Source organism: Lithobates pipiens, unplaced genomic scaffold (assembly GCF_037356315.1).
Source record: "Lithobates pipiens isolate NorthernLeopardFrog02 unplaced genomic scaffold, aLitPip1_a1.2 Scaffold_1, whole genome shotgun sequence".
Lineage (NCBI taxonomy): Eukaryota > Metazoa > Chordata > Amphibia > Anura > Ranidae > Lithobates > Lithobates pipiens.
In genome coordinates, this window is record NW_027507685.1 from 167,197,952 (window position 1) to 167,211,194 (window position 13,243).

A 13,243-nucleotide genomic window follows, 5' to 3' on the forward strand; every position below is an offset into this window, starting at 1 on the left:
TGCACTTCCAAGTGCACTTGCAGTGCACTTGAACTGCAAAGTGGATTTGCCTTTAGTAAATTACCCCCACAGTGCTCTTAAATTTGCCCCAATCAGGCCAGTTTGGGGACTCAAAACAATTAATTCATGGTGCTGAAAAGTATGTGTTTATTTATCATTAATGCATTACATACATTAACAAAAGAACATTGTGTGTGTAGCAGACCCACAACATAATAGTTAGCTGAAGAAGAAATTGTCACATCATGTATCAACTAAATTACATTTGCACTATTGAAGAAAATGGCCAAAAAGAAAATCCCATTGGAGAACCTAGGGGACAGCTAAAAGAAATACAAGCAGTAAAAAAAAAATATTATTTCTTTTTAACAAAAATTTTTATTTTAAAAATGCTTATCAAACATTTGCTGGCATATCAATGGCCCCCCTACCCGTAAAGATTTGACAGACCTTGCGGGCACTTTGGGGGCAAAGCCAGGACGGCCAGCTTCAAGTGCCATCAGGGTTGTTGTTTGTTCTGGAAATCCGGCCTCAGGCCCAACTGGAGCCACATAGTTTGTAGAAAGCTTTGTATAATGCAGCATGCAAGTATTATATGTTTTCGTTTATATCCCACCATGTTGATTGGCGTTAGGAACAGGCAGAACCAGCTGGCCATTATCCTGAATGCATTCTCCACCACTTTTCTGGCACTGGCCAGCCAGTAGTTAAAAACCCTCTGCTCCGGGGTTAGGGTCCTCATCGGGAATGGCCGCATCAGGTGATCACCCAGCCCAAATGCTTCATCAGTGAGGAAGACGAATGGTAGACCAGCCACGTTGTCTTCTGCAGGTGGCAAGCCCAAGCCACCACTTTGGAGCCATCCGTAGAACTCGATCTGGGCGATGACTCCACCATCCGACATCCGGCCATTCTTGATCACGTCCACATAGAGAAACTCGTATGTCGCCGACACCACTGCCAACATCACAATACTATTAAACCCCTTGTAATTATAATAGTATGACCCTGAATTGGGGGGTGGCACAATGTGGACGTGTTTCTCATCAATTACCCCTCCACAGTTGGGAAGGTCCCACCGCTGGGCAAATTGGGAAGCCACAGTCTGCCATTCTTGTGGCATTGAAGGAAACTATGGAGTCAAACAAGAAAAAAATAGTACTTTTGCACATAACATTGCAAGCAGATTAGACACAAACATTCTTGGAAAACATAAGTATAAAACATTTATTTTAAGGGGTAGTTAAAGACAATAATATAAGGTCCACTTATCAGAATCGTCACCCCCTCTGATGGCCCATTTAAAATTTTTAGGGGGAGGGGAGATTTTTGGACAGGTAACCCTCTCTATTTCATTGAAAGCGGAATGCATACATAATGGGGGTTATTTACAAAAGGCAAATTCACTTTGCACTGCAAGTGCACATGAAAGTGCTCTAAAAGTGCACTTTCAAGTGCAGTCGCTCTAAATCTAAGGGGTAGATCTGAAATGAGTGGAAGCTCTGCTGATTTTTATCTTCCAATCATGTGCAAGCTAAAATGCTGTTTTTTATTTTCCTTACTTGTCCCCCATCGGATCTACAGCGACTTTACTTCCAAGTGTACTTTCAAGTGCACTCACAGTGCAAAGTGGATTTTCCTATAGTAAATAACCCCCAATGTGTGTTACTTTGGCCAGCCCCTCCTTACTTACACTATTGGCACCCTACTGGACAGGTAAGAAGTGTACACACTGTCCAAATTGAAGCACAATTTTACATTCTGCAATTACCTATCAAGATAATAGGAGAACAACACTTTAAAAAGTACCATTTCAAAGTATTCAGGCAGGACCTTTCACTACATGCTTTTGTAAATTCATCCATAAATATGACCACAGAAGAGGTAGGTATAGTGTGTATGGCTTTGGCAAAGTCAGCAGACAGAGTATTGGTATTGGTTTACTTAGTGGTTGGGGGGGGTTCGAAATAAATTTGGGCCCCCCCAAAAAAAGTCTTTTGCACTCTGCCTGAACTTAAGGCCAAAACATAACATAACAAACATTTGTACACATTTTAGGGGGTGTTTAGGGTAAAACCGTACAATGGAGCGACAAAATACCTTGTTAAGTGACTAGGCTAGGTGTGTATGGGCCCAGGATAGCATGCTGGGGAGGTTGGTGAAGGCAAATACGCATGAAGGACAAAAAAAGAGCTTTAAAAAATTGAAGCATGCATGAAGTTAAAGGGGACATTCACAGAATATTACAATCATGGTAATTATGGAATGATGAAAGAAATACAATACATTAACAAACATTAAATACGGAGAATGTGATGTTAAAGGAGAAAACTTACCCTAATATAGTCCTTCTGCAGGACCTGAATGATGGCAGAACAGGTCTCTGGAATAATTATCCCCAGAGTCTTGGGGGAGATTCCTGTCAAGAACTTCATGTCCTGCAGAATTCTCTCCATCGCCAAGTACCGCAAGGTGGCGATGAGCCTCTGTTCAGGAGTGATGGCTTGGCGCATGCATGTGACCTGCTTCATAATGTAAGGGGACAGCAAAGCCAACAAACAGTGAAAAACGGGGTCCGTCATCCAGAGATAATTTCTGAAATCATCAGGATTATGCTCACGGATCTCCCGCAACAAAGGCATGTGCGAGAATTGTTCACTCTGGAGCAACCAATTCTTCGTCCATGAACTCCTCACCACCCTGTTCATGGACCATCAATGCAGCCTCACCATTGCCCATCTGCAGCCTGATCAATGTCATCTGCAGCCTCACAATTGCCCATCAATGCAACTTGAGCAATGCCCATCTGCAATCTCACAATTGGCCATCAGTGCAGCTTGATCAATGCCCATCTACAGCCTCACAATTGCCCATCAATGCAGCTTGATCATTGCCCAGCTGTAGCCTGATGAATGCCCATATGCTGCCTCACCATTGCCATGAATGCAGCCTGATCAATGCCCATTTGCATCCTCACCTCAGATTACTGCTGCCTTAGAGGGGACAGGGAGGGGGGCGGGATGAGCGATGTCAGATTGCATACAGCAAGAATCTCCTGTTTACTCGACGGCCTCTTTAATACAAAGTCCCGCCTCCTGGACCGGCTTCTATGATAGACAGAACACTGGTCCAATGCCAGCCCAGAAGATGGGACTTCCTATTACAGAGGCCACTGAGTAAACAGGAGATTCTCACTGTATGTAATCTGATGGCACTCATCCCGCCCCCCTCCTCTATCCCTCCTAGGCAGCCCAAATTGCAGTATCGGCACACACACACACTATTTGCACCTGATTTTCAGGGTGAAAAAGTGTGTGTTATATGCCAATAAATACAGTAATTGTTTATCCACCTCATTACAGACCTGGGTGATTTGATACAGTAAATTCCAAATTAATGCAAACTAAGGAAGCTGTGGAACCCATTTATAACATTAAAATGGTTGTAAAGGCACAAGGTTTTTTACCTTCATGCATTCTATGCATGAAGGTAAAAGCCTTCTGTGTGCAGCAGCCCTTCCCCTCCCCCCAGCACCCCCCAATACTTACCTTAGCCCCTTCTCGATCCAGCGATGTCCAGGAAAGCCTTGCCCCTCTGGGGACACACACTCTTGATTGACAATGGCTCCCGCTGTTGGCAAAAGCCAATCACAGCCAGTAAGCCAATCAGGAGACAGAGCAGGAATGATCAAGCCGTGGCTCGGTGTGTGAATGGACAAGTTTGTTTGTTTTTTTTTGTTTTTGTTTTGTGTTTATAAAAAACAAGACTTTAATATAACTTTAAAGTGGCATTAAAACCAGACTATGAAAAACGTTCATTACATATTATATAACAGAGTTTTCATACTCACAAAGCCACTAAAGCGGGGATATGCAATTAGCGGACCTCCAGCTGTTGCAGAACTACAAGTGCCATGAGGCATAGCAAAACTCTGACAGCCACATGCATGACACCCAGAGGCATGATGGGACTTGTAGTTTTGCAACAACTGAAGGTCCGCTTATTGCATATCCCTGCATTAAAGCATTAGTTTTGTGTACAGTGAAATATACTGGTTTGATGCTGTCTTCAGCTGTCTCTACCATCTTCTACGTGCTGCACACTGCAGGCTGAGCTTGTTTGGACCAGCTGGTGTCTTCTACGGATTATACTCAATTTCAGTTCCCTTCTAAGCTCTTTCCTCCTTTTTCCTATCAGTGCAGCCAACATGAGTATAGATTCACACGTGGGCATACACAGTGGTAATGGACACTTCCCTCCCTGCTCCTTTTGTTAAACACTCTGGGGGCAGGATATAGTATACTGAATGATTACATTCACAAAGAAACTCACAAAAAAAGTCTAGTTTTAATATAAATCCATATTAAATATATCTAATGTAATTACTAATACCTGTAAACCAAAAAAGAGCCTTGGATGCAAATGCCATCTGAACAAAATAAAAGCTAGTGTCAATAATCTCTCACTCTATCTATACTATATTAATGCACAAAAAATATGCATTTAATGTTCAATAAAGACTTATTTGAAACTAGTGGTGGCTGGCTCAATAATTCCGGGGGGGCATCAAACTAACGCCACCCCAAGCAAAAACAGCACAGAATACAATCTCAAAACACAGAAATATACATTAGCTCTGCTTTGAAATTGATTTAAGTTCACACAAGGCCCACCAGCTAAAAGAGTCATACAAGCCATGCATGGCTTTCAGGCAGCACCCCTTCCCTGGAGGAAAAAGGTAACTACCACCTGTCTGCTTCCCATCTACCACACTTCAATTCAGTCACATGCTGGCTGTACCTGGATCAAAATTTGACCAGTTCAGCAGGAACCGACCTAATTTTGATCCATGTATCCCCATTCCATTTTATGAGAAGTTGATCTTTCGATTGACTTCTCACAACTAGGATTGCTAGAAAATTTCAGTTCAACCAGCACTGCAGCCAATAGGCGGGGGAGTCTCACTACTGTCAGAATACAATGACACAGCAAATGTGTAGATGGGGGAATCAGTTCAGTTCTTTTTCATTCAGCCTACCTGAAACCTTTTTTAATTAACATTTACATATGGCTACCAGCCAGTATTCCTGATTACTACCACACCAGTCATATGATTACACTGTACTGCTCTTGTGACAAAAAATAAAATTGTGAAAATTTTTGTTATTTAATATCTTCATTTACCAAACATTTAGAAAAATTTTTTTTTTTTAAAAAGCTCACCAAGTTTATTAAGATAAATAATTAAATTCCAACCAACCGACACCAGTAACCATAAATAATATACATAACACATTAAGCTGAAAGTGCAGCAACCCAAATAGCAACTTAACTGCCTATGTACAAGTGGTGGGAGCATACCTGCGCAGGGCAAGGTCAGGACAGAGACAGGGAGCAGTATGGAGAAATGTACTGTGACCTGGAAGCAGGGAGCAGGGTACAGGGAGGAGGTCTCAGAATCAAATACAGTAACAGGTACAGGAACAAGGATTAAGATCAGGCAGGGACAAGGCTCACAGGAAGAGCACTGAAGCAGTGAACTTCAGTCAAGGGTGGGATTGTATACCTTCCAGCAGCCCAGGTCAGGTACAGCCCAATTACTTGCACAGCCCAGTTGCTGGAAGACACCCACTGGTGGCCACAGGGAACTGTGCCCTTCGACTCTTCCAGCAGGTGACGCAGGTAATGACACAAGTCCTGACACCATGCCTCTTACTAAATACATTGGACTGTCTACTTTCCAAAAAATGGGTCATTTGGGTGGTATTTGTAGTGTCCTGTCATTTTAGGGCCTCAAGAAATGAGATAAGCAGTCAGTAGACGAATCCGGTTTCAAAAACATATACCACCGTTTGTAGACCCTTTACCAAAGACATTTAAGCCCTTGTACACACGGTCGGGCATTCCGACAACCAAATCCGTCGGATTTTGTCCGACGGATCTTGTCTGAAACTGTTGCATACACACACGGTCGGACAAAGTTGTCGGAAAATCTGATCTTTCAGAACGTGATGATGTAATTTCGTTCCGATGGGACTACGTTCAGGCTAGTAGCCAATAGCTTTGATGTAGGAATTTGATCTGAGCATGAGTGGCACTTTGTCCGATCGGAATTCTCTACACATGATCGGAGTATGTCCGATCGGAGCAGTTTGTCGGAAAATATTTCCGGCAAGTTGGAAAATTTGGTCCGATGGATATTCTGACGGAAACAGTCCGATGCATACCACACACAGCCGGAATATCCGACAAAACGCTCCGATCAGACACATTCCGACGGAATCTCCGACCGTGTGTACAAGGGCTAAGAGAATACATATTGGCCAAATTTATGAAGAAAGATTAATTATTTGCAACATTTTATAAGAGAAAAAGAAGAAAAAACATGTTTTTTTTTAAATTTTCTATATTTTGTTTACATAGTTGGTGAGGTTGAAAAAGGGCACAAGCCCATCCACCTGTGTGTGCATTTATGTTAATGGTGCATTGTAAATCCCTGTATGCTGTGGTCTTTAAGGTGCTCATCTAATATTTTTTTTTAATTATTGATTCTCTCTGCTGATACCAATGCTTGTGGAAGAGAATTCCACATCCTTACAGCTCTGACAGTAAAGAACACTCTATGCAGTTTAAGGTTAAACCGCTTCTCTTCTATTTTAGTGAATGGCCACATGTCTTTTAAAATTCCCTTTCACTGAAAAGTTTTTGTCCCTATGCTAGGGTCACCAGTACGGCATTTGTACATTGATATCATATCTCCTCTAAAGCGTCTCCTCTCCAGAGAGAAAAAGAACAAGATCCCCTTGTGGTGGACTTTAAAGGCACAAAAGCTTTTGAGAAAGCATTTATCGCATTTGAAATATTTATTAAATATAGTATGTACAAAACATTTATAAAAAACATAAAGTGTATTTGAAGATATTTACAATGTTGTCACCATAATATAGTAGTACAAAGTGTAAACTAGTAATTCTTGCACTCAACATGTTTCAGGGTACATGTGCGTTTCTTTCTTCAATAGCATAATTAAAGTGGAAGTAAACTCCCCTATCGTTTTCAGCCAAGGAAGCTGCCATCTTTGCCTCTGTTTAATCTTCAACTGTTATGGTGCTGCACATGTGATTCGTTATGACACCAGCCATTGGATGGTTTCATAGTTTGGCTGAGAGAGCACAGCCAATGTGCAGTTAGCATTCCCGGCATGTCTCTTTTTTTTTTTAACTGTTTAAATTGATGGGTTTACTTCCACTTTAAGCAAGAATACTTTATGTTCTAGAATAGAATATTAAGAAAAAAAATAGATATACGGATATACAAGATTCCAGCAATGTTCATAGATATGCAAAGTAAAACAGACAGAACTGATAGAATTTCACTTACATGTACTGAGATGGTAACCCTTTCAAAATGTTCTAAATAAAAACATACGAGTGCAAAAAGTGCCCCTGATTTCATAAAGCTTGAAATACAACAGATGCCCATGAGAGGAGTGCCGAGGTTGGGTCTAGCCCAAAGTGCTGACCCAGCTCCCCCACAGTACGCACCCTGGGAGGATCAGACCAGATGGATCACTGATGCCAAAAGGGAAAAATACCCTGTAAATGTGAAATAGAGTCTATGAATATACAATCTTGAATAATTGTTAGATGTTAAATAATAGAATTGTATATATAAGTTTTAATTATTTATATTATATTCTGCATAAATTATTATTAAATACCTGCAGGTGGTATGTGATATCACATGGCTGTGATTCTCTTCAGAGAGAATAAGTTTAGTGCTTGTAGCCTTTCCCATAGCTGAGATCCTTCAGTCCATTTATTAGCTTTGTAGCTCTTCCCTGGACTCTCTCCTGCTTTAGCACATCCCTCTTGAGGACTAGTGCCCAGAACTGGAAGGAATACTCAAGAAGTGGCTGCATCAGAGTCTTGTAAAGTGGGAGAATTATTGTTTTGTCTCCGGAGTGAATGCCCTTTTTAATGCATGCCAATAGTCTGTTGGCTTTGCTTGCAGCTTTGTTTATATAGCAAAAATAAAAAACCTAATGGTGATTAAAACCACCAAAAGGAAGTTCTATCTGTTTCTAAAAAGTGATAGAAATGAGATTTGGGTACAGTGTTGCATGACTAAGTAATTGGCATTCAAATTGTGACAGCACTGAAAGCTAAGAAATTGGCCTTGAGGTGGTTAAGAGTAGTAAGCAGGGGTGGACTGACCTTTCAGCCACTCGGGCACTGCCAGAGGGCCCCAGGCCACTATGAGGGCCCCATCGGGGTTGCCAGCCTCAGTAAAACCAGGGACAGTATGTAAAAATCCTCTCCAGTACCTTCTCAGCCAATAGAAACATGTCTGTGTATACTATGTGTACATGTATGTGTGTGTGTTTTTGTATACTGTGTGGCCCCATAATCTCTGATTGCCTGGGGGCCCCATAATCTCCTATTGCCCGGTGGCCCCATGAGTTGTCAGTCCGCCCCTGGTAGTAAGGTTTTGACCAGAAGTCTACATTAAGTGTAACTTAAAAGTATTTAGGTCCAATTACCTTTTACACATTATTTAGGTACCAGGTAACATTTCAGCATAGAATTGTTTTCATTTGGCACACAATGTGGGAAATATATCTAAAACTGGAACATGCAAAATCTGGTTCAGCTATTCTGTAAAGAAACCAATCTGTGTCCATGTTTTATTGTCAAAGCTCAATTGAACAAGTTGAAGTTAGAAGCTGATTGGCTACCATGCATAGCTGCACCAGATTCTGAGTGCCCCAGTTTTAGTAGGTCTCCCCCAATATGTAAATTTAGTAAATGGGGGCAAAGTGCAAAACGCAAGCTGTACTCAACCTTGTCCACCAACTAACATATATATGTACATGTTTTTGCTGCAATCCTGCAGGACACAGCTGGAACAAAAGAAATCAAGTATTCAACTGGCAAGAAAAACTCTGGGGAGAAATCACTGTCTAAAGTGACAAAGGAGAAAGTTCAAAAATCCAAGAAAGAGAGTAGCAAAGCCAAACCAGCTTTGTCCCAACCAACGCCGAGACCTAGAGCACCTGTACTGCAACAGAAGCCTGTAGTTATTCGAGGGGTCACCTATTATAAGGCAGGAAAACATGAAGAGGCTGAAAGCGTGCCAAACAATAGAGGTATGATCCGTTTTGCTAAATACATATCTTTTGTTTATGCCCAGCTTAGTTTTCCAAACTATTTTGGTTTTCACTGGAAACAAATATATATTTTCTTTAAAGCCAAACTTCAGCGTAAACTTTTTTGTTCTGCATAGAATGCTTGGTAAGTTAATTAGCTCCCGTCTAAATTTTCCCGTGTGTGCATGCGAGATTGCAACTGTTGTAAGCTCCTCAAGGGCAGAGATTGATGTGAATGTACAGTATGTAAAGTGTTGTGTAAATTGTCAGAGCTAAAATGCCTGTAATAAATACTGTCTGGTGTGAATGAGCCCTCGTGACAGGGGCAATTTTTGAATATGGCTGCTTCAGTGACATCTGTCAAACCGTTGATAAATTCGTTTATTCAAATCATTTGCTGGAGATGAACATTTTATCCTACCTACCACCACCCTTTTATTAAATAGAGCACATTAATTACTAGTAAATGTAACCTTAGATTATATTGTACATTTAGAACTGCAGACATTGTAAATGCATTCTACAAGTAAAGGTTTATTTGCACAACGCATTAGCAATAAACTTCATTGTAAATATTCAGGGGGTGTCATATTTTCAAATTCCCAGATGTTTGTCCAGTGGTCAGTTATTTGTGAACATGTAATATATATATCCCCCATTGTCTGGCGATGTCTGTGTAGTGTGAGATCCGAATGGAAAATCAAGGCTTTTGCCTCCAGTGTTTGCTGCCAGTGGGTGGGCTGCTGTATGAAACTACATCAAGGATACAAAAAAGGATGAGTAGGATGTGCTCAGAGTTTTAACCTGTTCTTTACTTAGCTAATAATTAAAGAAGATAGTTCAAATTAAAAGGCACTTGTTTATTTACATGGGATCAAAGCAACCGCATCTTCTTCACAAAACAGTATTCTAGTCCTAACTTGACACTCTGTATACAAAATGCATAAATCTAAGGAAAAGTACAACTCAGAGAGAAAAACGGATCCTTATGTTACTGACTAAAAAATCATATACAGTACAGCCTCAGATATGGTTTACAAAAATGTGTGTACATTTATTTCTGTGTTTAGGTAAAGGCACACTAAAGTTGAAGTCACTATTATGCCCCGTACACACGGTCGGACATTCCGACCACAAAATCTCTTGGATTTTTTCAGACGGATTATGTGCATACACACGGTCCGACAAAGTTGTCAGAAAATCCGATCGTTCAGAATGTGGTGACGTTCGTTGCGTACGACGGGACTAGGTAGAGGCTAGTAGCCAATAGCTTTGGTCTCGTAATCTGATCTGAGCATGCATGCCACTTTGTCCGTCAGAATTCTACAACTGATCGGAAAACGTCCAATCTGATTTTTTTGTCAGAAAACTTTATATCCTGCTCTCTAATTTGTTCCGTCTGAGTTTCAGATGGAAAAAAAGTCCGATAGAGCCCACGCACGATCGTATTTTCCGACAATATAATCCGATTGGGCCTTTTCCGTCGGAATTTCCGACCACGTGTACAGGGCATAATTCTTTGAGATGCATAAGTCAAATGCTCAGCATCCAGCTCCCATTGGATTTAGCATACTGTAGCTAGATAAAACCTGCACAATGAGAACAAAATCTAAGCCAGCTCAACCTCATAAACGTCATAAGGTGCAATACTAACATGAATTACAGTCCATATAACATATACAAAGTTGACTGTCACACTTTGCCAGTGCTAAACATTTTGGATATTTATATAAATATTGTGATGTTTCCAGTCAAGAAGTGACATCATAAGAGGCCTCAGAACAGTGGCGTCACTAGAGTTGGTGTCACCTGGTGCGAAAAAAAAATGGGGTCACCCTCCCACGAAATAATCCTCCCTCAGTACAGACCCCCCTCCACTAACTACAGACCCTCCTCCCGCAGTATAGATCCCCCTCCCTCAATACAGACCACCCTCCATCAATATAAACCCCCCTCCCTCAGTATAAACCTCCCCCCTCAGTACAGACACCCCTTCAGTGCAGATCCCTCCATCAGTACAGACACCCCACCTCGGTGCAGACCCCCCACCGGTACTGACACCCCCACCTCAGTGCAGATACCCCCAGCATTACAGACACTCCCCTCAGTGCAGACCCCCCAGTGCAGACACCCCCTCAGTGCAGACCCCCCAGTGGAGACTCCCCCAACAGTAAAGACACCCCCCTCAGTGCAGACCCCCCTCAGTTACAGACCACCCCTCAGTGCAGACCCCCCAGCAGTACAAACACCCCCAGTGTAGACCCCCCAACATTACAGACACCCCCCTCAGTGCAGACCCCCCCAGTGTAGACCCCCCAAAAGTACAGACACCACCCTCAGTGCAGACCCCCTCAGTTACAGACCCCCCTCAGCGCAGACCCCCCAGCAGTACAGACACCCCCCAGTGCAGACCTCCCTCAGTAGAGACACACCCCCCATGCAGACACCCCCCTTCATGCAATCCCCCCAATGCAGACCCCCCCAGTACAGACCCCCTAGCAGTACAGACACCCCCCAGTGCAGACACCCCCCTATGTGCAGACACCCCAGCGTAGACATCCCCCTCCGTGCAGACCCCCCAACAATACAGACACCCCCAACAGTACAAACCCCCCGGTGCAGACACCCACCCAGCAGTACAGACACGCCCCAGTGCAGACCCCCCCCCTCAGTACACACCCCCCTCAGTACAGACACGCCCCAGTGCAGACCCCCCCTCAGTACACACCCCCCTCAGTACACACCCCCCTCAGTACAGACCCACCTCCGTGCAGACACCCCTCCATGCAGACACCCCCCAAGTGCAGACAACCCCCCTTACATACCTCAGAACAGCAATCATATACACACACACACAGCGGTGTGTGACCCTAGAGCTCGGGCTCCTCCTCCTCTGTGGATGGAAACAGAGAGGAGGGGGAGGCTGCTTCATTCCGCTCCGCGCTGAGGGACACAGCCGCGGCGCGGGACTGTGCAGCAGGCATTGTTAGCGGTGGCGCTACCCATGGGTGTCACCCCTCTGGCGGGAGTCACCCAGGTGCAGCCCGCACCTGCCTAGCAACCAACAACCCACCTACCAACTGCAATGCACTGTCTAATTTGGCAACAAAGTGGCACATGAGGTTTAATGTTGATAAATGTAAAGTTATGCACTCGGGTGCTAAGAATATGAATGCATCATACATACTAGGGGGAATATAATTGGGGGAATCAATGGTGGAGACGGATCTGGGGGTTTTGGTAGATCATAAGCTCAATAATAGCATGCAATGCCAAGCTGTGGTTTCCAAAGCGAGCAAAGTCCTTTCTTGTATTAACCACTTTCAGACCGGACCAATTTGCTGGTCAAAGACCAGACCACTTTTTGCGATTCGGCGCTGCGTCGCTTTAACTGACAATTGCGCGGTCGTGCGACGTGGCTCCCAAACAAAATTGACGTCCTTTTTTTCCCACAAATAGAGCTTTCTTTTGGTGGTATTTGATCACCCCTGCGGTTTTTATTTTTTGCGCTATAAACAAAAATAGAGCGACAATTTTGAAAAAAACGCATTATTTTTTACTTTTTGTTATAATAAATATCCCCCAAAAATATATAAAAAAACATTTTTTTCCCTCAATTTAGGCCGATACGTATTCTTCTACATATTTTTGGTAAAAAAAATCGCAATAAGCGATTATTGATTGGTTTGCGCAAAAGTTATAGCGTTTACAAAATAGGGATAGTTTTATAGCATTTTTATTAATAATTTTTTATAATTTTTTTTTTACTAGTAATGGCGGCGATCTGCGATTTTTATTGTGACTGCGACATTGTGGGGGACCCATCGGACATTTTTGACACATTTTTGGGACCATTGTCATTTATACAGTAATCACTGCTATATAAATGCAGTGATTCCTGTGTAAATGACACTGGCAGTGAAAGGGTTAACCAGTGGGTGGCAGTGTAGGGGTTAAGTGTTCCTAGGGGTGTGTTACTAACTGTGGGGGGGTTGGGCTTTCATTTAGTGTACACTGATCTCTGCTCCAATCACATGGAGCAGAGATCAGCGTCACTAGTTGCTAGGCAGAATGGAAAAATGTTGTTTATACAGC

At 42.8% G+C, this 13,243-nt stretch overlaps 1 protein-coding gene across 1 annotated transcript in view; it reads left to right on the plus strand.

Moving 5' to 3' along the window:
• The window catches only part of OLFML2A (olfactomedin like 2A), a 374,838-nt gene that overhangs the window by 310,190 nt on the left and 51,405 nt on the right, over window positions 1-13,243 (plus strand). Inside the window, exon 5 of the mRNA XM_077478845.1 lies at window positions 8,896-9,148. Coding sequence (XP_077334971.1) covers window positions 8,896-9,148 — 253 coding nt within the window. The remainder of the gene's footprint in view (window positions 1-8,895; window positions 9,149-13,243) is intronic.